The sequence below is a fragment of the Bos taurus genome, chromosome 16, assembly GCF_002263795.3.
Source record: "Bos taurus isolate L1 Dominette 01449 registration number 42190680 breed Hereford chromosome 16, ARS-UCD2.0, whole genome shotgun sequence".
Taxonomy (NCBI): Eukaryota; Metazoa; Chordata; class Mammalia; order Artiodactyla; family Bovidae; genus Bos; species Bos taurus.
The window spans coordinates 4323996-4348559 of record NC_037343.1 but is presented as its reverse complement, the minus strand read 5'-3'; the positions used below and the strand labels follow the sequence as shown (position 1 = coordinate 4348559).

General features: G+C 53.7%; 1 protein-coding gene across 2 annotated transcripts in view; it reads right to left on the bottom strand.

Annotated features, from left to right (window-relative positions):
- The window catches only part of RASSF5 (Ras association domain family member 5), a 73321-nt gene that overhangs the window by 18643 nt on the left and 30114 nt on the right, over nucleotides 1–24564 (bottom strand). The window contains exon 1 of one of the 2 annotated variants that reach the window (XM_005216690.5): nucleotides 12061–12517. The exons of the other annotated variant lie outside the window; for it this stretch is intronic. Within the exon in view, the coding sequence (XP_005216747.1) occupies nucleotides 12061–12180 (120 nt within the window). The 5' untranslated portion in view covers nucleotides 12181–12517. Of the gene's footprint in view, nucleotides 1–12060; nucleotides 12518–24564 lie in introns of those variants that run through there. 2 annotated transcript variants of the gene reach the window in all.

Below are 24564 nucleotides of genomic sequence, written 5' to 3'. Positions count from 1 at the left end.
GAAAAAAAGGGAGAAGAATCAAATCAACAAAATTAGAAATGAAAATGGAGAAATCACAACAGACAACACAGAAATACAAAGGATCACAAGAGGTTACTATCAGCAACTATATGCCAATGAAATGGACAACTTGGAAGAAATGGATGAATTCTTGGAAAAGTATGACCTTCCAAAACTGAACCAGGAAGAAATAGAAAATCTTAACAGACCCATCACAAGCACGGAAATAGAAACTGTAATCAAAAATCTTCCAACAAACAAAAGCCCAGGACCAGACGGCTTCACAGCTGAATTCTACCAAAAATTTAGAGAAGAGCTAACACCTATCCTGCTCAAAGTCTTCCAGAAAATTGCAGAGGAAGGTAAACTGCCAAACTCTTTGTAGGAGGCCACCATCACCCTAATACCAAAACCTGACAAAGATGCCACAAAAAAAGAAAACTACAGGCCAATATCACCGATGAACATAGATGCAAAAATCCTTAACAAAATTCTAGCAAACAATTTAAAAAAAGAAGATTCCAAGGGCAGGGGGACCGGGAGGCCATGTAACCAGCTGGATTCACCTGGTTCTTTAAGGTTGGAATGTCTTCCACTTTCTCTATTCCAGGAAAATGAGGAGTCAATCCTGCTTCTAAGCAAGTGGGGCCTCCTCCCGGGACTTCTGGGACCAGACTCTTTTCTTAGGCCTGGCCACTCTTCTGCCAGGCGCACTGAGAAATGCCTGAAGCCTTGGGGTGATCTGGACGGCCCCGCCCCCTCAGAGGAGTCGCTGCAGCCAGGAGAGGGTCACACAGCTTCGTAGCTGACCCTCCAGAGGGGAGCTCGGGTGCAACCCAGAAGCCTGGACTCAGGGATCCGAAAGGGGCCTTGAGATGAACAGTCCTGTCCCCCACACTCTGCGGAAACCTGAGTCGATGACTCCAGCAGCGGGCACTTCCCATCTGCTTCAGATGCTCTGCCCCAAGCCCAGCACGGCTGGTATCCGGCAAGGCGCGACCCTGGCTTTGCTAGCTCACACACCCCCCGAGAGGTGGCTGCGACAGGAAAAGGAAGATTCGGGGCAACACAGTTTCTGCAAGACACAGAGCTGTGGGGTTCTCTTGAAGTCACCCAGCCGGGAGCTGGGGACTGGCTGGCCGCCAAAGTTCCCTATCCCCATCACAGAATCCTTTCCTTGCTCTCACCTAGCGACGTCACTGCACATGAATGCTTTGAATACAGGGTTCCTCTGCTTCTCGGACCCCATGTGCTCTGAGAGCCCTACAGAGTCCCTGGCCATGAGACGGGTGGATCTGGGAGTCCAGCTCATGTGTTCTTTTTTAAGATTTTTTTTTTTTTTTAACGAGGACCATTTTTAAAGTCTTTATTGAATTTGTTGATATTGCTTGTTTTGTGTCTTGGTGTTTTGGCCACGAGGCATGTGGGATCTTAGCTTTCTGATCAAGAATCAAACCCTCCCTCCCCTGCATTGGAAGGTGAAATCATAACCACTGGACCACGAGGGATGTTCCCTAGCTCATGTGTTCTAATCACAGGCCCCTTCCAGGACACGGGCACCAGGACAGAAGGCGCCCCTTCTCCCACTACGCGCCGGACAGGGCATCCAGAGCCATAACTGATTCAGAGAAGTCCAGGGTTGTGAGCAGCACGTGGGAGCCAACACTCAGCTCCCTGCCTCCGCGTAGCCATGCCTGCCCGGAGGGCAAGGGCAGCTGGGGTCCCAGCTCGCTGCCCTGCCGCTGGAGCGGGCCCTTCTTGGCTCCCCTCTGGCCGGAAGCCCCATCTGCGCCCTCAGTTTTGTGGGCTGGGCTGTGTGGGGGGCCCGAGCTTCGCCAGTGGCCCCCACGCCCCCTCTCCCCCTGTGCCGCCTGCCCTGCTAACGAGCCCGCACGGGGCTCCGAGACGACCTGACATGACATTCATCTCGGTTGGTTACTGAGTGGCTCGGAGTGTTTCAACATGTATGTTCTCTCACTGTGCCCTAAAGCCTCAGGGGCAGGGACATCTGGTCTCCTCTCTCCTAAATGGCCTGGCAAAGTGTCTCCAAGACGAACGCTGCTGACACGGGGTTACATCTGTGGGCATCTTCCAGCCTCAGTTATTTGGGTAATTCTGGAAATAGCTACAGGAGAGGCAGGACAGTTTCAGGGCTGGGAGCCCTGGCATTAGGTCACTCGGGCCCAAGTTCTGGATCTGCCCCTTGCTTCTAGGGGACCCCTGACCCCCTCAGTGCCTCAGTTTCCTCACTGCTAAATGCAAACCGTATGCACAACTGACCCTTAATCAGTGCTGGGGTTGATGGCACATGGTGGGCCCCCAGTACCCCGGACCAGTGGATTCAGCTAACCACTGCCCATGTAGGATGATAGTATTTACCACTGAAAAGCATCTGAAGACAAGTGGACCCATGCAGTTCAAACCTGCACTGTTCATGGGGCGATTGCAGTTAATGTGAGGATTGAATGAGTCTCCACACTTAGAACAGTGCCTGGCACACATCAAGGCCCAATCATTATTATTATTTTAAACTCTAACCAATTCCCAGCAGACTCTGGCTCCTGCCGTCTCCCTGTTCCGTGAACAGAGCCTTACGACTCCTCACATCCCCATCAAGAACCCTACCTCCTCACATCACAGTTCAACCCCCATCTGCATTTCTCAAAATGGCCTTTATCATCCCAAACCCAGGAGTTCTCTATGCATTCTCGCAGCCAGATGCTGGGCCCTCTCTAGCAGTTACTCTCCCCTGGAGGATCAAGTCTCCCCATTTTACAGAGGGGAAAAGTGAGGCTGAGAGCAGGGAGCAGGCCTCCTGAGGTCACCCAGAGGGAAGGCTGGGGGCATGGGTTCCCAGACCCACAGCTGGGCCCACTTGAGGGCCTGGGGTCCCTGCCCAGTCCAGCTGGGCTGTCTGAGAATGCTCAAACGACTGGGATCACCAACCCGGGGTCTTTACATGCTTAGAATAAAACTGGGAAAGTGAAACAAGGGAGACATGTATCTATTCCCCACTCCCCACCCTGCCACTCCCACGGCTGAAAGCCAGACAGGAGAAATCCCTGAGGCTCTCCCGCCCCTGCACGTGGGGCCTCTGCCCCGACCCCCGGAGGCCCCACTGAAGGACGGGCCAGGCTAACTCTTGCCAGCAATTGCCAGGGCCCAGTTGCTTAGTGACCCAGCGCTGCCCGCCCTCACCCTCCGGGGCAAACAGCTGAGCAATCACAGATGGGATGGAGGGGCCGCTCTGTGTTTGGAAAGTTGTCCTTGCATTTTCTGCTCACTCAGTGAGATTTTTCTTTTCAGAGTCACTGGAAAAATCCATTGATTCCACATCCCGAATCTCAGCAAGTTTCCCTTTCTCACAGTCCCGAGATCCGCTTTCACACGCTCAGTCTGAAGCACTCTGTGTGCCCTCCAGGAGCGCCCGCCACCCCTTAGGGAAAGACGTTTTGTGGGGAAGACCCTCCAAGGCCCCTCCTCCTTCATCAGGCTTGCATTCTGTGCCTGCCATGTGCCGGGGACCCAATGCTAAACAAGACAAGACACGGTTCCTCATCCAGAGAATTACAGACCATCAAAATGAGGGGCAGGAAAGGAGGACTCGGTGGTTTTCAGGGAGCAGAGAGAAGCATCAAGTTGCAGCTGGAAATGTTCTATGAACACTGGGACCCACCAGCTCGCCCATCCTCCTCGCTAACGCACACTTTCCCAGCCATGTGTGACTATGGAGGTCGTACCTGCCCACAGCCTCTCTACATGTTCAGGCCAACACAGGGCCCGGCCTCGTATCCTCCGCTGCAAAGCAGGTCCCTGCAGCCCCCACGCCCCACAGTGTGGTGGGCAGCCCAACACCACCCCTGGTGCTCGGGGAGAGCCAGGAGGTGAGGTGAGAAGGCGGGACTCGCGGACTGAACGCTGGTGAAGGGACGCCGATAGTGTATGGCGACCAGCTTTCCCGAGATCCCAACAGGGGAAAACGGCCTGGATTTCAGCAGCAGGCAAAGAGCGAATGTGATAAAGACAGCTTCCTGCGGCAGGTGAGCAGACGAGAGCTGGGATACCTGAGGTTGTTTGGAGCCTTTCGAAACTTGACTCTCACCCAAGACGCCACGTGTGTGGTGGGAAGAGCACGTGTTCTGGAGTTGGATGAGCGTGGGGTGTGGGCCTCGCCCTTGGCTAAGCCCCTCTCACATAGGACCTCGTTGAACGTGCCAGCCCTCTGGCCTGACAGCAGGCCAGGGTGGTCTGCCAGGTGGAAACGTGCTGCCACCGCCCTCCCTGCTTTATTTTTTTTTAAGCCTAGGATTGTAGCCTCACAGGCAGCAGGGGTCCAACCAGCTGGAGCCACGTTGAGTAGCACCATGGACAAGGAAGGGCTGATCAATGGGTTGGAGGACGACGGTGTGCTGAGCACAGGTTCCCTCCCCTGCCTGTGGGGCCTACATGCAGGCCTGTTCAGAAAGAAGGGAATGGCCTAACGACCCATCACAGTCTCCTCCAGCTCCAGGAGTCGCTGCTTTTCAGAGGCTAAGCTGATCTCCTCCAACCCTCCCAGGCTGCTGCAGTCCTGTCGCTGCCAGCCCGTCCCCGGCCTCCTCCTGGGTTTTACTTACACCCAGGCCCTCTGATTCTGGGGGCCAGCCCCCTTCCCCCCATCTTGGGAGCTGCCGCCACCTCCTGATGAAAGCCGCGGGGCCGCAGGGCAGACCCAGTGTCCCCCCCCAGGTGACCCTCTGCCCACGGGCCCCATCGACACTTCATGGGTGGGGAAGGGGAGCAACTAGAGTCTGCTGCACAGTGTGGCTGAGGCCATAGGTCTTTACACGTTTTATCCATCTCTGTATCCCCCGACCCCTCAGCCCCGTGCTAAAAGAAGATCGAAAACACAGCGTTCTGATTGAGGCCAGGCATTGCGGCATTTTAGATGCAACATTAGCAGGCGGGAACCAGCGTGGACTTTGCTCTAGAAGCAAAGGGGAGGCTCTGAAGGCTTTGGGACGCCAGAATGATATGCCATCAAATGCAGGGTACACAGCAGGGGAAGAAACAGAAGGAAACCGGTTGGGCAACCTCCTGGAGCATCTCAGGAAGAGGCGACAAGCCCCCAGCTAGGTAGGGCAGGGTGGGGGACAGAAAGGAGAGACCACACCGTGGAGGCAGAAGCCACAGTGACAGACTGGATGGAAGGCATGAGAGGGGAGGTCCTTCAGGTGCCGAAGGTGGGGGAATAGGAGGATGAGGCGGAGACAGGGAGGGAAATCAGTCATGGGCAAAGCTACGACCTGCTTCTGGACACATTAAATCGTAGGCATCTGAGGGGCGTGAGAGACCTCCGACAGGCTACAGAAAACTTCATTCTACAGCTAAGAAGAGAAGTGAGATGGGGGATGCAGGCTGGGGAGCTGCACATAAAGCTGGGGAGGGGAGGGGAAGGAGAAGAGACGGGAACCAGGACAGAACCATGGACAGAAGGCGCAGGCTCAGCGAATCCAACCTGCAGGTTTCTGCCTCTACAGCTCCCTTCTTCCTCCTGGTTCTGAAATTAAATGCCCCTGGCTCCTGGCAAATTGATCTGGTCCTCTTATCCCCAGAGCACATGCCTTGCCAGGACTGGGGTGCTATCTTATAGGTAGACTGAGCCATTCAGAAGAGGAAATGAGGTCCTGAATGAGGACAGGTCTGGGCCCCCCACACAGGGGGAGCCCAGAGCTGAGACGCACACAGGTGTGGGTTACCTGGCGAGCCGGGATCAGCGGAGGGCTGGGAATAGGCTTCAGGCACGAGGGTGACCTGATGGTGCCTCCCTGTGTCACTCACGGCTTGGAACCTGGGTCCAGTGTCCAGCCTGACAGCGTAAACTAAGAGCTGGGATTCAGGGTTGAGAGCCGTGTAAAGTTTTCCTTTCTCCCAAAATAACGTGGGTGAATGGGTGTTACATGTGTGCTGAGCTGTAACTTTAGAGGGAAAAGTGGGCCAAGTCTGGATAAAGTCTAAAGGCGTGAAGAGAAAGGCTTGAGTGGGAGTGGAGGAATCTGGAACACAAAGGGGAGGATGTCTGGGGTGAGTCCCAGGTGGTCCTGGAGAAGGAGCTCGTGTCAACCATTCAGGCCCTTTTCCCAACCCCACCCTAGGGAAGTCCTTACAGTTTAGAGAACTTAGCAGTCAGGATCTCTCTCTGCCAGTCCCGTGAGAAACTGCTAAGAAGGCTCTGCTCCCATGCAAAGTGGGGAAGGACGCTCGGTTAAAGAAGAAAAGGACAGGCTCACGTGACACTCGTTAAAAGGACCAGATAAGGCGCCCGAATCTGGAGGCTTGATGTGTCTTGGCCACAGCCCCTCAGTTGAGAGCTGGAGTTGAGCTGAGAAGCCAGAACATGGCTTACAGTTCCGTGAGGCTTCCATTCCATCATGAACCAGTCACGATCACCAAGGATTATCCCCTCAACATCTCTGCCAGCATCAGTGCTGAGAGTAACACAGATTGCTCTGAGCAGGGGCCCGGGGCTCTGGGTCCTCGGGGCGGTCTCTACTTCGCTGAGTGACCAGGGAAAGCCTTTTACCTCCTGGGCTTCCAGCCTAGGGATCTGTCATATATGATCATCTTACATTCCAACTGAAGCCATCAATCACCAAATATTTCCTAAACAGCTGGTTCTCAGACTTTCTGTGAGTGTCCCCAAGGGGGAAGTATTTTGAAAAAGCAGATTTGAGGGTCCTACCTTCAAAGATGCAGGAGCCAAGACGTCTAGAGTGGGGCCCTTGACTGTCCATTATCAAAAAGTGATCCAAAGACAGATTTCCGATGTCAGGGGCCAGGGTCAACCCGTGAGCACCACTGAAGGCTTCAGATGCTAAGAGGAGCCAGCGCAGTGCTGAGTAAGGAACAGCAACTTTCCTCCAAAAGTTCCCCGTGTATCTGGGGGAGGTAGGGTTGCCCACCCCAGGAACCGCACCTCCTTGGTGATAGACGGACAAATACAAAGTCAAAGAGACAGGGCTGCAGCCCTTCACCAAGACAGTACAGCAGTTTCCCAAGGTAGCTGGGCAGAGGTGGGAGAAGCGATGTGTGGCAGAGACGGCTAAGTGTTCACCACAACCGGCTTCCTCGTCCACCTGGGCTCACAGCTGTATTTCACTTCTCAGCCTCCCTGTGGTTAGGAGTGGCCACGTGACCGAGTTCTGGCCAGTGACGCAGGGGCGGAGAACACGCACACCACTTCCGGGCCTGACCCACAGAATCTCCCGTGTGTTATCCTGAGCCCCACCTGCCAATGTAACTTTCCTTAAAGAGGGAAATAAACTTCTGTTGTATCTGATGACTGAAAATAACGGGGCTGTTTGTGACCCATCCTGATCACACGGGATGCAAGAGAGATTTCACAGCGATTAATCTCGACCAGCATTCAGCCAGCCCGGTTTCTCTAACCAGCGGCTGGTGCGACATAGCACCTGCAGGGACGCGAGTCCTGATCTTACACGGCTTACCATCTTCTGGAGAAAAGCAACACTGAGAAGGCCCCGGGCAGCAGCAGGCCACCAGTCCCCCAGGAGGGGACCACAGACTCCAGCCCCAGAGGGAGGCTATCGCAGGCCCTGCCAACACGGAGAGCTGAGTGGTGGGCTGGGCAGGCTTCCGAGAAAGCACATAAAACGGCAGTGATATGGTCCAACAGTGCTGAAGATTTTTATTTTTATTGCTCAAATTTGGAACTAACTTATTTTCAGTGTCCTTTATCTCTCACTTGGCGTGAGAGAAGGTCAGGGGCAGGTACGGAGGTGGAGGCCTAGGTGCTCCTGCTGCGGGCAGAGAGATGGGGATTTCCCTGACTGGTCAGGCTTGCATGAAGTCCCTGGAACCATGGAACCTTGTCCAAGTAGGGGCCACGCGGCCAGGCAAGAGGAGAGGAGGCAAGTGCAAGGATGGAACTGGGAGTGACTTTGTCCTGTGACCTCTGCGACTGCTCCCCTTCCTCTTTGCATCTTCCTTAAATTTTTCAAAAATCAATGGTGTCAATGTAGACCAGGAAGGGCCCGGGGTGGGGAGGCGGGGATGGGAACACATTCCAGCTGTGCTTAAGTATAATATTTAACCACAGATAGAGCCCAACCTTCTGCATACGACAAAGATACAGCAAGCAGTACCTAGGACAGATGCGAAGAACTCATAAAGTTCTGGGACTGATGACCAGGACCCCTGTTAGTACCAAGTGTAGAATGAACGTTCCTGGGCCACACTGTGCCTTAGGAACTGAGGGCTGGAAGGACCCCGTACCCCTTTCCTAGCCTGAGGCTGTTTGGCTTCTTCCACTGTGTAGAAGGCCCTGAGAGGACAAGGGCTGTTCCTGTCACCCACTGAGCGATGAAGACCCAGAAGAGCTCCTGACAAGGTGTCCAAGAGACCCCACCCAGCCAGACGTCCGGTCTGGTGACAGCCTCATGCCTCCTGGCTTCAGCCTCTCCATCTGGAAACAGATGCTAGACTCGGGTCCTTCCAGCTTGGACATTCTGCAAGCAGGAGGCTTTCTGTGTCCCTGGAGCCTTCACACCAATGGTCTGGGTGGTACCTGGGGTCCTAGAGCCTGCAGAACATGCAGAGAAAACTTGGGGTGTCCGTGTCCCTGCTCAGAGGTCAGAGCCCGAAACTGCCGCCCCCTGCAGGCATCTGGGGAACCGACGGGAGTGGGAGCTGGCCTCCCTTCTAGGGTCAGATCCCAGACAGGAAGACAAGGGCAGCTGGCAGGGTCAGAGATCCCAGGCACCAGGCCCACAAATCACCAAACCCTGCCTTCTGTGGGCCTGAAGCAGAAAAACCTCCGGGCTGGGAGACGAGAGATACAGGTTCCAACCCCAGGGGTCCATCAGGAACTTGCTGTGTGGCCTCCAATGACCCCCACCCTGATGCCATTGTCTTGAACCGGGTGACCGTATGGACGCCTTCTGGAGAGCTGCTTGGTCTGCACTTATGAGTACTCGGGTTGGGGTTCCCCCAAGCCACCGGGGGCCCCATTTGGAGACATGATCCAGGGTAAGTGACCTAATCGGGCCCAGAAGCCAAGGGAGAAGTCCCTGTAGGGCACCCGAAACAAAGACTGAAGACTGGAGCTCCATGGCGTCTCAGGGGAGGCCTGGGGCCCCCGGGAGCTGCTGCCTTCTGAACGGAGGGAAACAGCCAAGCTCAGGGCCTGGCCCCACTTCCTCTGCCGCTGCCACTCCACCTTCGGGGCCTCCTGGCTCTGCGTGGCCCCTCTCTCCCCCATGTTCCTGCCCCCCATTGAAAGGGCTGGACAGAGGTCTCAGGAGCTCCCTGGAGGCTGGGCCAGCGAAGGCTCCAGGACAGCGGGAGGCTTCCCCCCGCGGCTCCGCTCCAGCCAGGCACACGACCGACTGGCAGATACAGGTTGCTCTGACAAGGCTATTTATAGACACCGGCTCGGGCCCTTCCCCAGTGGGGCCTCAGTCTCTCGGTGACCGGGAAACACATAAATGCCTTTCCTTGGAGACAGGAAGGAGAAATTCTCCTGGGAGCTCAGACTGGGTAGGGAAAAAAGCAATGATAGGAGTCAGAATGGGGCCAGGATAAGGCCGATCTCTTGGAAACTGTTTCTAGAAGTGGCTCCCAGGCGAAGAGAGATCCGAAGTGTTTTTTAAAGGTGGAAAAGCACGAAAGATAGGAGACTGAGATATGTGGATGAAGCATCCCGGTTCGTATGCCAGCCACATGCACCCCTGCACAGCCGGTGGGGCCACCCAGTGCCTGCTCCCCAATGAGAGGAGGCCCTGCGCCCCCTGCGTCCATGGAGAGGGCTGTACAGATGGCAAGGCTGATGCTGATGAAGATGTCTCCAACAGCAGTTCTGAATCTCAGTTAAGACTCTGCGCACCCTGTAGCTGGGCAGAGCCCAGGGACAAGAGGGGCCATGTCCACCTCTTTCTCTTTGAGGCATTATCCTTACCACCCTGTGTGGGGTTCAGTAAAATCCATTTCTCAGAAGGGATTCCTGCCCTCCGAGGGCTTACAGACTTGGGAAAACAAGGGAGGGGGCTGTGCAGAGACCTCATGCCATGCAATGGGTTCAAGAACCAGACAAAGCTTGAGTTACTGTGGTTGCAAAGAGAGAGGTGACGTGGGTGCAAAGCCGAAGGTGTATTTTCAAGAGTGATCCCTGGAAAGGGTTTTGGGGGAGAATGAGAGAGAAGGCTATTTGGGCAAAAAAACAAGTTGCCTCCCCATGCCAGCATGAAAAAAAAGTGAAAGTGTTCGTCGCTCAGTCACATCCGACTCTTTGTGGCCCCATGGACTGTAGCCCGCCAGGCTCCTCTGTCCAAGGAATTCTCCAGGCAAGAATACTGGAGTGGGTTGCCATTTCCTTCTCCAGAGGGTCTTTCCAACCCAGAGATCAAACCTTGGTCTCCGGCATTGTAGGCAGATTCTTTACCATCTGAGCCACCAGGAAAGCCCCTGCATATTTTATTGTAAAATATCTCTATTTCTCCCAAGAATCACCAGAGACAGATAACTTTTTTGCCATGTGGCTCTGCAGCGCCCCTTCCTCTACCCAATGGCACAAAAAGCCCACCCTCTAGGGCCAAGGGCTTACGCCTGGCTGGTAGCAAGTGCAGCAGCTAAACTTTGTTCTAAAAACAGGAACCATTTCCTACCCGGCAGCAGCAAAACTCTCTAGGGCAATGGTTCTTAACCTCAGTTGCATCTCAGAAGTAACAGGCGAGCTTTTCAAAATCTTGATGCCCAAGCTTCACCCCAGACCAACGAAATCACAGACTCCCATGCTGTGGGACCAAGAACCCATATTTTCTAAAGCTCAGTAGGCAGTTCCAGTGTGTAGCTAAGGCTGAGATCCACTGGCCTAAATAAAGACCCTAGACAGCTGGAGTGCCCTTAAATATGTATATGGGTGGGGGTGAGGGTAGAAAGGGGTATACACGTTGAGGCAGGAACCCCAGGAGAGAGCTGGACACCCTCCCTTAGCAGCCATGTTTTCCACATGAGCCCTCCTTACCTCCTGCCCCAGTTTCTCAAAGGGCACCCCAGCACAGGCCAGTTCTAGTTGATTCTTTGAACACTAAAATCAAAACTTCTCTGCTGATTCTTGGGCATCCTCTTACAGTGCATTTGTTTGATGGGCAGAACCCAGCAAATGTGGGGCCTACAGGCAAGATGAATTATTAACTACGGAGGCCCCAGAGTCAGGCCTGGGGAAGTTTTTAGCTAATTTGACTCGATGTAGGACTGCTGAATTAATTATGAGCCTGCATACACCTGTAAAATGTAACTGCTCACTTCTGTCTACAAACAGGCCCATTTAGGCAAGGACCTGGCTTGGAGCCCTCTCATCTAAATAACAAAACAAATAAACAAACAGAGCTCTGCCGCCACTGCCATGTAGCAGACACATGGCTGCAACTGGGAGAGTGCGGCCAGGGGACTCAGGTGAGCTGGGTGTCTAGCATACACAGCCGCATTAGGGGACACACGCAAACCCCTCTAGGTTACCCCTAGCTAGCTCAGGAAGTCAAAATGGTAGCAGCACAGTGATCTAGGAGAGAAGTTTTAGTTTGCTTCTAAAAACATCCTGGACTTCTGCAAAGTTGCTGGGCTGTGTTTTAAGATGGTTTCTGGCCATCTGCAATACGGAAGTCTCAACCTAGCAATGTTATCCTTAATGAGGGACAGGGAGCCATCCACTTGCCACCTGGAGCTTCAGAGCTCAGATTTTGGGGAAGGTCACCCTCCCAGGCACAGGTGAGTGCTGTCCCCAAATCCTAGAGAGCCATTTTGAAAAAGGTCCGGGGACAGGAAATGCTAAAAAGAACATTAAAAAAAAGAAAAAGAAAAAAGACCAGTTTTGCCTGTGGTCCCCAAAGGGCTCCAGATCCAACCCAGGGTCCGCTCAGTCAACAAGTTCAAGAGGGCCCTCAGGGCAACTGCCCACCCACTCTGGTAAGACGTTGACAGCCTGTCTGCCAGGAGCCAGGTTTCCCTTCTAGACCACAGAGCTTGCTTCCCCGCAATGAAAGGCTCTTATATCATTACATTTACCTTCGAAGGACGTTTGCTCTGCACATTCCTGAAGAAGGTGGTCTTGGCGGTGAAGAAGCAGTCCTCCAGTTCCTCCTCCAGGCTACAGTACCCACTGCTCATGCTGCTGTCCACCGTCATCTAGCCCGGAGCCCCGGCGGGAGGCAGAGCGCGCATCTGCTGGGGGCTCGGGTGCGGCGCAGGGAGGCGGGGACCCTTCCCCAGGCGGCCGCGGCGCGAGCTTCTAGCCCCGCCGGGGAGCGAGTCCGTTACCCGGCCGGGCGGACCCGGCGCCGGCCGCCTCGCCTTTCCCACTGGGGCCCGAGGGGCTCAGGCGGCGGGGTAACCTGTCCCCCGGAGGCGCTCAGACCCGGACGCCGCGCGGCGCACCTCGCTCTGCAACTCACTGGGCATCTGCGCCTTCGCGCCCTCCGCGCCGGCGCCCCGCTCCACCCCGCGCGGAGGCCTTCTCGGCACTGCCCCCGCCTCCGCGCCGCTCCTGCCCCTCCACTGCCAGAGGGGTTCGGAAGCCACTTCCTCTCGCAAGGTTCCTCCAGGCCCTGGCGGTCGCCACGCCCCTCTGGGTCCTCCCGCCCCAGGCCTGCGCGTCCCCACCCTGCCGCTGGACCACACTGGCAAGTGGACCCGGGGCATCCCTAGAGTCAGAGCAGGGACGCCGGGCGGGAATGCACTGGGACGGACCCGAGGGAGAAAATGCCCTCTCTGCTGTCTCCATCCTCCTGGTCGGAGCTCCTTCTCCTCCCCCAGGACGGCAGGAGCTCGAAGGCCCACACCGTCGCGCCTCCCTTCCCCCGTCCTCTGCCTCCCCTACCCTCTCATTCCCCATTCCCTGGGTGAAGGAGTCAGGCCCCTCGGAGTGGTTAGAGAAGTGACTGCAGAAGAAGAAAATCAATATCTGGTCTGCCTGGAGAAGCAGCAATATTTTAACTCGGAAATGCCAGAAGAAACTGCAGGGCTCCCCCACCTCCAAGCGTATGCAAATCAGATGCAAAGTTACAGCAATCTGCAGAGTAAGCAGCCCTTCCACCCAGCCCAGGAACTTGCCCCCAGGAAGCCTCAGGTTTCTAAAGGCGCCTGCAGACACCACCCAGTTTATTAATGCGTTTAATTCCGGGCGGGGAGGGGCGGCGGGTCTGGCAAAGAGGGGTCTTTGCCAGATGTTGTCATCTCATCAAGGACAGCTCAGTTACATTTCTCCATTAGAACCGGATGAAGGGACACCTTCCTCCACTGGGGCTGAATCCTTCAAATCCTTCATCTACAGTAGTTACTCTGTGTGCCTGGTGATGTACATGCAGTCTGTCATTTCCCAACAGCCTCGGGATAGAGATTACTATTCCCTTTTTACGGGTGAGGAAACTGAAGCTCAGAGTCACGTTGGTAGGACCAGTGTGCTGGGACTCAGACCCGGGTCCTTGCAGTCCTAGGGCCTGTGCTCTTGGTGTGATGCCATCTCTCAGAAGAGATGGGACTGATGTGTGTGCTGCTGCCGTCTCTCAGCAGAGAGGGGCTCGGAGTCTCCGGAACAGCAAACAAGCCTTCAGAGCCGAGCAATGCCAGGAGCACCATGCTCGTGGAGTCTGATGGCCCGAGGACCCTGGAAACGCCCAGAGAGTGGCTGAGAGGGGTTATCAGGACTTTCTCCAAGTCTGTGTCTCCTGTAGTCCCCAAAACCATCCAGTCTTGGGGCACAAGCTGGGTAAGGGGCTAGACTCAGCCCCCAGACTGCAAGCTGCCAGCTCCATTTTAAGCTCTGGCTACTTTTGCGAGGGGCCCTCTTCCTCCCCCGTCTTAGTCAAATCCGTCAGTGCTCAGGATGGTTTCAACTGCAGCCCAATTTGGCTCCATCCTCCCACACAGTCTTTTTTCTAGAAGCCCGCGAGTGCCTGGCAGGCACGAACATGAGCTAGCTGAGAGCCCGCACCGCGGCCCACTGACCTGCCCAGCTCCAGGGATGGTCATGACCAGTAGCTGCCTCCCTGGCCAGGAGATAGCAAATGGAAGTAACCAGGTGGGGAGGGGGGCTGGGCTGAGCTACCGGGTGTTTTCAGGGAAGAACTCACGTTAGTGGGGTTGAAAGTAGGATTTGGAGCAATCTTCAAATGAGTATTTCAAAGACTGTTTTGTTGGGCAAGGCTTCCCTCATAACTCAGTTGCCTGCAATGCAGGAGACCCCGATTCGATTCTTGGGTTGGGAAGATCCGCTGGAGAAGGGATATGCTACCCAGTCCAGTATTCTTGGGCTTCCCTGGTGGCTCAGCTGGTAAAGAATCCACTTGCAATGCAGGAGACCTGGGTTGGATCCCTGGGTTGGGAAGATCCCCTGGAGAAGGGAAAGGCCACCCACTCCAGTATTCTGGCCTGGAGAATTCCACGGATGGTATAGTCCCTGCGGTCACAAACAGTCGGACACAACTGAGCGACTTTCACGTTCACTTTGCTGGGTGGGGGTGGTTTACCCCAGAGACTATGGTCCAGGGAAAGGAAGCTGGTTTTGGCCTCACCAGGACCTCGAAGGCCAATGTCAGGATGATGAATCCTGCAGGGAGGGGCTTTGCATGACCCCTGGGCACCAGCAAGAGCCTGCCTGCTTTGTCTGGCCAGTGAAAGAACACACGTTTCCTTATAAAAGGAACCTCCTTGCTCAGTGGGAATTCAATATTTAAGGGAAAAACAGGCCCCAGATTCTCGGGCCACATTGTGTCCTTGGAGTACACACTGACCTCTGCAGAGTAAGTGCAGCGCTACACATTCACAACGTACAATCTTAAAATACAGCGGACAACAGGCCAAAGTAGCCCAGGAGTCGGCGTGAGTCTCTGCTTGTGAGCGGCACACGAGATGCCAGATCCACTTAGGAAAAGGCCTGAGTGACACTGTGTTCTTTTAGGGTGCGGCTCCCTGCCAGTTCAAATATTATGAAAAGTGACATCTGAATAGGGCTTTTCAAAGTCCCTTCACCTCATCACTTGGGTTGCTCTGCAACCCTGATAGCAGGTTTTACTCCCATTTCACAGATGAGGAAACTGAGAGAAGGAATATGTTCCATCATAGCTCATGAGATATTTTCAAAGCCTAGTTTGTGTCCGTCTGTCCACCCTACGCCACCTGTCAATGAGTCCAGGCTTGGAAGGAAGCCAAGCAAAGCAGAGATGGTGCTGGCGAGGACCCTGGGACTCTTCTGAAGCTGGCAAAGATCACATGTGATACAAGTTGGCCAGCCTCCAGGAGGAAGAATCCAGACTGAAGCTCCATAGTCCCAAAGGGAGGAAGACCGGATTCCTTTCAGCATCCAGTGACCCTGTCTATACCTCTTCCCCATGAATAATCAACAGTGGTGATAACGTGGCCAGGGGGAGGGGAGAAGGCAGCAGGAAGAGCTTAGGCAACAGCACTTCATGCTTCTGGAAGTGAATGCGCGAAGGGTAGGAACTGGCTGTTCTTGTCCCTGGTCCCAGGAAGAGGAGTCTGGACCTGAAGCTGCAGCATCCAGAGCCCCAGAGCAATGATGGCATCGCTGTTGGGGGGGTGGGAGTGGGGTGGATTCAGAAAGCCCCACTGAAGTGGTGGATGGGTGACTTCCCTGTCTCAGAGCGTCAGATGATGAAATACATCATTTGAAACTTTCTTCCTCTCTCAAATGCCATCCTGACACGTGGCCAGATCCCTTGTCAAATCCACCCTGTGGGTCTGTGTTCCAGGAAAGCTGTGGTACAGAAATGGAAGCCAGGGGGCTGATATTCCAGGCCCAGCTCCAGCTCTAGCTTGCTGGGGGAGCTTCAGCAACTTTGGACCTCAGATGTCCTCATCCAGGATCCATGGAGGGGTCCAGAGATCAGGTTTGGGGCCTCATGAGCGACAAACACATTCAGAGGCCGAAAACCAGGTGAGGTGCCAACCCACCCCCGAAACCACTGGAGTGATCATTAGCTGCCTTGTGTGGACGCTGTCTTCCTAGTGACTTTATGTGCTTCATTTCATTTAATCCCTACAGCAAACGGGGGAGGCGGCTTCAATATCTCTACTTTACAGAGTGGAAGAGGAGGTTCTGGCAGGTCAAGTAATCTGCACACAGTCAGACATGCTAGTTCCGGTGGAGCCAAATCAGCCCAGCTGGTCTGACTCCAGACCCAGACCCGTGAATGCACACACACAGAGCATGCAGAACCTATCCCCGACCGCTCTCAAACAGTCACCCTGCCTGACACTGGAGTCTGTCCCAGACAAGTCAGGAGCTGCTTTCTCAGTCTGCCTATGACCCTGTCTTTCCTTTGGCTCACTGGGGTTTTCCACAGTTCACTGACTGTTTCTTCCACTCGCTCCGCCTTCACATTGTCCCTGGGAGCTGAGTCTAGGCCAATGGCATCAACCACACTTGACTTGTCTCATGATGCCCTCTCCCCCAGGTCCTCCAGATGAATGCTTCACCAGGTACCCAGCCCTCCCCACCACGGCCTCACTCTTAACAGGTCCAAACGGAGCTGATTATTCGGGGCCTCAACCTCCCTCTGCTCCCCCTCCTTTAGAATTTCCTATCTTGATGGATGCCATTAACACAGATTATTGCAAAGCCTTCCAATAATGTTCTTCGTTCCCATCCTGACTCCTCCGAATTCCCCACTGTCTTGTTGCCAAAGTTACCCGTCTAGACCGAGATCTGATCAGGGCTATTTCATCAAAAAATCTTCCCATTCAGATGTCAACTAATAATTATTGCATAAGTACTGAGGATCAAGACTTAGTATCAAGCTTATTCATTTATTCAACAAATAATTACAGAGCACTTTCTACGTGGCAGGCACTAGACTGGGTGTTCTGAAGAACACATAGTCCCTGCTTTCTCCTAACAGCTAGTCTGAACAACATGAAATAAGATGTCATATTGGAGCTACCGAGCTCTCATATACTTCATTCTTTTTTTTTTTCTTCCATATACTTCATTCTTGCACTTAATCCCCCAGACATGGGACAATGGACCGGTTCAGAGTTGGGAAGGAGTACATCAAGGCTGTATATTGTCACAACCCTGTAAGAACATATTTTACAGATGAGTAAAATGAGACTCAGGATGGCTGATTTGCCCCAAACCAAAGAGCAAATAAATAGTGGGATCAGATTTCAAACCCAGAGCCTCCGTGTCTGACGATTTTCCACCATAGCTGTCCTGCCGCCAGTGACGCCTCAGTGCCTACAACAATATCCTCAACTCCAGAGCAGATCTTTCAAGGCCCTTTATAGCACGTGCCCAGCCTACAGGCCGTGCCCACCTCCAGCCACACTCAGGCAGCCCTCCTTACAGGCACACACGTTCGCCTCACGTCACCGGCAGCCGCCCTCCCCACTCGTGGCCTTGCTCTCGGTCTCCTCTGCCATCAGAGTCCTCTTGTGTCTCCGCCGCACCTTCCCAGCGCCTCTTGGAAGCAGCCTTTCTCAGATGCCCTCTCTGGGGTAAACCTTACTGCCACCCCGTGTCCTGAGAGCAGCATCTGACAGCATTAGACTGTGAGTGCACCACTGAGCTCAGCTTCCCCCGATGACTTCCTGTTGTGAGAGGTATGCAGCTGAACACCGTGGAGGCTGACTCACAGCAGAGGCAGTTTTCCGGGGCTCCTAGCCCTCTCCACGCTTCGCTTCCTGGGCTGTCAGGCTGCCAGCTTTGCTAGGGCCCTGACACACACACAGAAGGCAGTTAGATCAGCCCAGACTAAGACGCAGAGGCCCTGGAGGGCTGTTGCTGGGTCTGAGGCAGGCCTGGGGAGTTGGCCTTCTAGCTGCCCTCCTTTAGGGGAACTAGAGAAGCATAAAAGATGTTTCTGACCAACAATCCCATCCCTCACGTGATCTCTTCAATCCTTCAGGAGCCAGGGCAATGTGGTCACGGATGTGAGATGTGTGAACAACTCTTGTACTGCTGCATGTAGAGAGAGAGAGGCTTGTTGCCTCCTTAGGGCCTCAGGACAAGCTGGCTCAGCCAGAGGTCATCTCAGGCACAGACTGGTTCTAGGTTGGGAGGAGTGGGTGGGGCTGTGAGGGGCACAGAGATACATCTCCAGCGCTTAAGCATTTCTAGAGAAGTAAGGGCTGGAGCTCTGGCTCTGCTTGGCGCCAGGATATCAAGAGCCTCCTGGTTGGGAAGCCATTCCCACTGTCTGATCAGAACTGAGCTCCCCTGGGCCGTCAGACAGGCCTTAGGGCGGCTCCTGTTAGAGGCAGCTGCTGAGTGGAGTGGGATCACTGACAACTTCGGCCAGCACTTCTGGTTTCTAGAGCATGGAGGGAAATCTGTGGTGGGGGGTGGCTGGGGACTGGCCCTTTCCTTTGGCAGCTGTGGATGGGCTGGCAACAAATGAGATAGAAGTGTAAAATGTATTCGATTGATCCAAAAGAAGGAAGAAAAGGAAACAAAGAACAAATAGGGCGAATAGAAAACAAACAGCAAGATGATAGATTTCAAATCTAATTATATCAATAACCACATTAAATGCAAATGAACTAAATAACTCAAAGAGCAGAGATGATCCAATTGGATTAAGAAAAACAAGATCTGACTACTTGCTTTCTGTAAGACATGACCTTTACATATAAAGACACAAATAGTCTAAAATAAAAGGATGGATAAAGAAATAACATGCTAATGGTAATCAAAAGAACGCCGCAGTGGCTATATCAACATCAGACAAAGTCGATTTCAGAACAAAGAATATTGCCAAAGATAAAGAAGTTTATTTCATAATGAAAAAGGTCAATTAATCCAGAGACTGTAATAATGTTAAGTGTTTACGTACTGAATGATGGAGCTTCAAAGTACAAGATAGAATTGGAAGGAGAAGTGGCCAAATCTACAATTAGAGTTGGAGATTTCAACACCCCTTTCTCAATAATTGATAAAAGAAGCAGACAGAGCACATGGTGTGCCTCAACAAATGTTAGCTAACGTGGGTATCACAATTCAGCCTGATAAACCTTTAGAGCGTTTCACAGGAGACCCAGGGCCAGAATCCCTGGAGAGGCGCGCACGCATCTATCGGGAGTGCTCCTAAGGAAGCCCCAGCCTCTGCAGAGGCAGACCCGGTCCCCGCGGGTCTTCCCTTCCGGCTCCGGGGCTCCCCCGTGTGGCGGCTCTGGGTTCGGCGTGTGGCGCGGCGCTGGGGGCTGGGGCATCCTCCTGAAGGGTTCGGAGAAGCGAGCCCTCGGCAGGGGCAGGGCAGGGCAACGGAGGTGCGGCCGCGGAGACAGGACAGGGCCGGGAGGCAGGAAACCCGGCTCTCCAGACCAGCTGGGTCACCGCTCCGTGCCTGCGGGGGGCCGTGGGAGGCGATTGCAGCGGGCGTCCTGCGAGGGGAGGACCGCGGGGGGCTGCCAGGGGCGGCGGGGCGGGGGACACGCGGAGAAAGTCTGGGCGGCCCGACCGGGAGGGCTGAAAGGCCAGCCGGCCAGCCCCCGCCCCTTGGTGAAGGCGGACACGGTCTCGAGTCCTTTTATCAACAGAGCAGAGCAATAAGAGGCCGCAAAGAAGGGGATAATCGTGTCTTGTAGCGAGAGTGCCCAGCAAACCACAAAACCATAGTGTCCTGGGTTTATGTCCAGGAGAAGAATGCATCTTTCTGGTATTGTGGAGAGTAGGCAGAGCCAGACAGTGAAGGGTTTTGTGTGCTAATCCAGATTCAGGCTGACTTTGAGGGTAATAGGAAGCTGCCCGGGGCTTCCATCACAGGGCGACATGATAAAAAAAAAATCCAGTAAGGCTGTTGAAGGCACAGGGACGGCCCTGGAATGTTACCTGGTGATACCAAGCCACAGAACCACCATCGCTCAGAGGAGAAACCTGAGGCTCAGGGAAGCTAAGAGTCCTGTGCCCGTCACACGTCCACAATGTCATCTGCACAGTCTGAATTAGAACCGGGCTCTCCTGTCATCCAGGCCAAGAGTCCTTCTTTTAAGAAAACAGGTATTACCTTTTAGAAATATTACACTAGAACCATCTGGACAGCATCGGGTTATTCAAATAGCCCCGAAGCAAAGGGCAAAAGTCAAGGGTTCTCTCACTCTACCCTGGTCACCCCCCACCCCTCCCAAGGTGAAATATCTTCCAGCAGTTGGCTGGGTGCCCTGCAGGCCCTCACTCTCACACACATTTACACACACACACACACATGTACAAGGTACAAATTGATTGTCTTTATGTACCACTGAGTGACTTGTCTCTGTTGGCACCATCCCTTGTCAGTACACGCAGGTCCACGCCTCCTTTGGAAAACCACATGGGTCTTAGTGCCAGTGGCTGGAATTTCCTTCCTGGTACCCCTACAGTTCTCTCCACTGATCACAGTGCCCAGGAGGCAGTGGCTGGACCCAGTGCGCTGGTATTTGGGGAGAGCAGTCTCTGCTGCCCACTGAGGGCAGCGGAGAGGACTTTAAAGCAATGCCTGGCTCTATCATTACATGTGGAAGGAATCTGAGACAGTCCTTAGGCATGCTGCTTTTTTAATTTTAGAGATTAAATATTAATTATGTGTATCAGGAAAAAAAAATCCTAAGTACATGAATGGTGATTCAAGGACTGAAACTTTTCCCTGTAACATAAGTTTAAGTTTAATAAAAGAAATCTATTTGAAGAGGAATATTAAGTAAAGAGTAGCACAGGTGGATTATTGATATGGCCAGAGTCCTCGCTGTGGGAAGCGCCTGGGGGAGGTTTGGGGACTGCAGCGGGACGGGCTGGACTCGCCTGGGGGAGGTTTGGGGACTGCAGCGGGACGGGCTGGACTCGCAGACTGGGACGGAGAGCCTCGTTTCTGAATCCTGCTCCTGGGTTCTGGGGTGCCACCAGGAGCGGGGGAATCTGGGCCCGATGGACAGGAGATCCCATCGCTGGCCGCAAGAGAGTTGAGCGGGAGGGAGAGTGCTGCTGTTTTTGTCTTGTCGCCTGTGCCTTCCACGTGCCAAGGAAAGGGGCACCAAAGGCCGAGCACAGAGCTGCCACGTCCCTCTGGGCAGCAGCAGGTCCTGGTAAGAATCCACAGCTGTGGGCAAGGGCTTCCGCTCTCGGGTAGGCATGGAAAGGACCAAGCCAAACCAGCAGAGGTCTCACTTCGTCCGGAGGGCACTGGGGAGCCCCTGGGATTCTTTCATCACAGGGGGACGGGGTAAGAGCAACTTTCGCACCACCGGAAGGGTAAAGTCTTCGGGGCATGCCCCCAAACAAGGGAACTGCAGCAGTTCTGGCAAGGTATTGTGGTCTTCAGCTGATGGCAACCATGCCCTCTAGGAAACAGCCTTAAACTGAAGAGGGGATCTGGGCGGACTTGAAGGGATTTGCTTGGTCAGCAAAGGGTGCCCAAGAGAAAAGTCAGTCATCCCAGACCTTGGTGATCTCCAAGGAGAGACTGACAAAGGCATGGGAAGCTCGCAGCCGCGCCTCCTCTGTTTCTCCACCTGGGAGAGACGTGCACAACCCACAAGCCTTCTGAGTGCAGCTGGGACTCTAAGCCCGTTCCCACCCCCTAAACACCCGCCCCGTCTTCCCTCCTCCCCACCTCTGTCTGGCATGGCAGAGAGAAGACAGCCTGAACCTGGGATTACTGCTTTTCAAAGGTTGAGGCCAAACACTTATCGACAGGATGATCTCAACTGTGTTTTGAAAAATGTATGAACGTACAGGAAGAAAATGTAAAAATGTTAACGAACAGTGGTTCCTTCTGGATGGAGGAAGATCAATGATTTTTCTTTTCCTTCAACAGCAGAGCGGAGAAATGCCACCAGGCCAAGACCTCCTAACAGTCATGTGTCTCCAAACTGGCAGAGCTCTGATCAGGGCCCTCCCCACCCCCTGAAAATCCCCTCCCCCCGCCCCCCGCCCGAAAATGGCACTCGAACATTTGGATAGCTCAGACCAGGTGACGAGGCCAAGGTGAACGCAAAGCTCCATCCTGGTATGCAACAGAAAATCGAGCCAAGGCGGAAATCAGCACAAACAGGCTTTTTAGAAAAGGCGAGTGAGGCTGGAGCAGGGCCCAGGTTTTATTGATAGAAGGCTAGGTGCTGCTCCAGTTGTGCTGAAGCATGCAGCCGGGCCTGTCCAAGGCAAACACTGCAGCCCAACCCAGCTGGCCCCGGAGCAAACCCCACTGAGCAAACCCCACTCCAGGCTGGCTGCCATGGGGGCTGCTTGGCACCCACGAGGGGCTCTTGGCTCCTTCTGTATTTTTGTGGTGGTTCTGCTCTAGACACAGCCCTGATTCAGTTTGTCAGAAAATTCCAACGTTGACACGTCTCCCCAACAGAAGAGGGGAGTCACTCTCCTCCCAAATACTCAGACTTGGAAACACCTGCTCACTGTTGAAATTCTGAGGATGAGACAGGCATCCAGCAAACTCCAGGCCCTGCTCTGGGGCTTCCTGCCCCCCTCCCCCCACCTCTCCCCCTGCCCCACCCCGCCCTGGCACTTGAGAGTGCTGGCTAAGTGGGGTTTAGTTTGGGTTTCTCAAACTGCACTGTTCACATTTGGGTCTAGATGATTCTTTGTTGTGCGGGTGGTGAAATGGGGTGGGGGGCTTTCCTGTACAACTGGAATCATTTAGCAGCATCCCAGGCCTCTGCCTACTGGGTGCTAGTAGCCTCCTCCAAGCTGTGTCTGCTAAAAATGTCTCCAGTCCCTGCCCATGACCCAGTGGAGAGGGGAGGGCAAAACCACCCCCATCTGAGACCTGCTGCTCCAGAGGGAGAAACCGAGACTCAAAGTAGAAGCCCAGGATGTAGTGGGCTGGGCAGGCTCGAGGAGAACAGAAAGCAGACAGACTTGGAAGTTCCCAATGGAAAAGAAAGTGGGGGAAATAGTCTAAGATATTCAGAAGACGTTGCTCTATTGTGGGCTATGTAACTTCCCTCCTCCACCTTCTAAAGAAAGTCTTCCACAAAAGTCTGCATCATTCACCAGGGCTTGGGGGTCAGATTTGTCTCCCTTCCTTTTCTCACCCTGGACGGGGCCCGGCTCTCCCGAGAGGTCTGGTTACATGCAGACTCTGGTATAGACAGCTCCAATTCTGAAGCGTGTGGAGGATGTACAAAAGTTTTCTTCTCATACTAAATACATGAGTTACTTGAATCTGTTTAGGAATCGGACATTCCTCCACGATGAATGAAGTTGATCCAAATGTATTACTTGTCCCTTCTTTTTTTAAAAAAATAATTTTTATTGATTTATTTATGGCCATGCTGGGTCTTCACTGCTGCGCTAACTTTTCTCTAGTTGCGGCAAGCGGCAGGGACTCTCTAGCTGGACTGCTTCTCGTTGCCGGGGCTCCTCTTGTTGTGGAGCACGGGCTCCAGAGCACGGGAGCTGCAGCGGTTGTGGCTCCCAGGCTCCAGAGCACAGGCTCAGTAGTTGTGGTGCCCTGGCTTAGTTGCCTCACTGCATGTGGGATCTTCCTGGATCAAGGATCAAGCCCGTGTCTCCCACATTGGCAGGTGGATTCTTTACCACTGAATCACCAGGGGGCCTTTCTTATGGGCAACTTCCAATCTGCAGTACTTCACACATTTTAAACCAGGACAGGTCTATCTCAAGGACATTTGTAAGCTCTCATTAGTATGCTCATCTATTGAAACGAATACCTTAGAGCGTTTCAAAATAATCACCTTGCACTGATTCATTACAACGTGGCCAAGAGGAGGAACTGCTAAACTGCTGTCACCAGATACTGGTGCATCCAGATAAATAAACGCTCTGTTACATAAACAATGTGCACGCATGCCAAGTTGCCTCAGTTGTGTCCAACTCTGTGCGACCCTGTGGACCATAGCCCGCCAAGCTCTTCTATCCATGGGATTCTCCAGGCAAGAATAATGGAGTGGGTGGCCACGCCCTCCTCCAGGGGATCTTCCTGACCCAGGGATCAAACCTACATCTCTTAGGTCTCCTGCACTGGCAGGCAGGTTCTTTACCATCAGCACCATCTGGGAAGCCCCATATAAGCTATGTACCACACTGTAATCTAGTGATCCAGAGAGCTGAGGGCCTGCACCAATGATCTTATCAATAGTGCATTTCTCAGGCAAAGTGCACATCTTTATGTCATCTTCCGTGATACAGCCAGCCTTCACCACCCACTATGCCTCGATGGCAATTGAAAAGTGAAAGTCACTCCAGTCCATGGGATTTTCCGGGCAAAGGTACTGGAGTGGGTTGCCATTTCCTTCTCCAGAAAGTTGCTCAGTCGTGTCCGAATCTGTGACCTCAGGGACTCTATAGTCCATGGAATTCTCCAGGCCAGAATACTGGACTGGGTAGCCTTTTCCTTCTCCAGGGGATCTTCCCAACCCAGGGATCGAATCCAGGTCTTTCCTTCTCCAGGGGATCTTCCCAACCCAGGGATCGAATCCAGGTCTCCCTCATTGCAGGCGGATTCTTTACCACCAGCTTTACTGGTAAAAAGTGACAGGCAGTTTTCCTGCTGAAAAAATGTTTTGATGATCTACACTGATTCATCGTATCAATGTACTGGT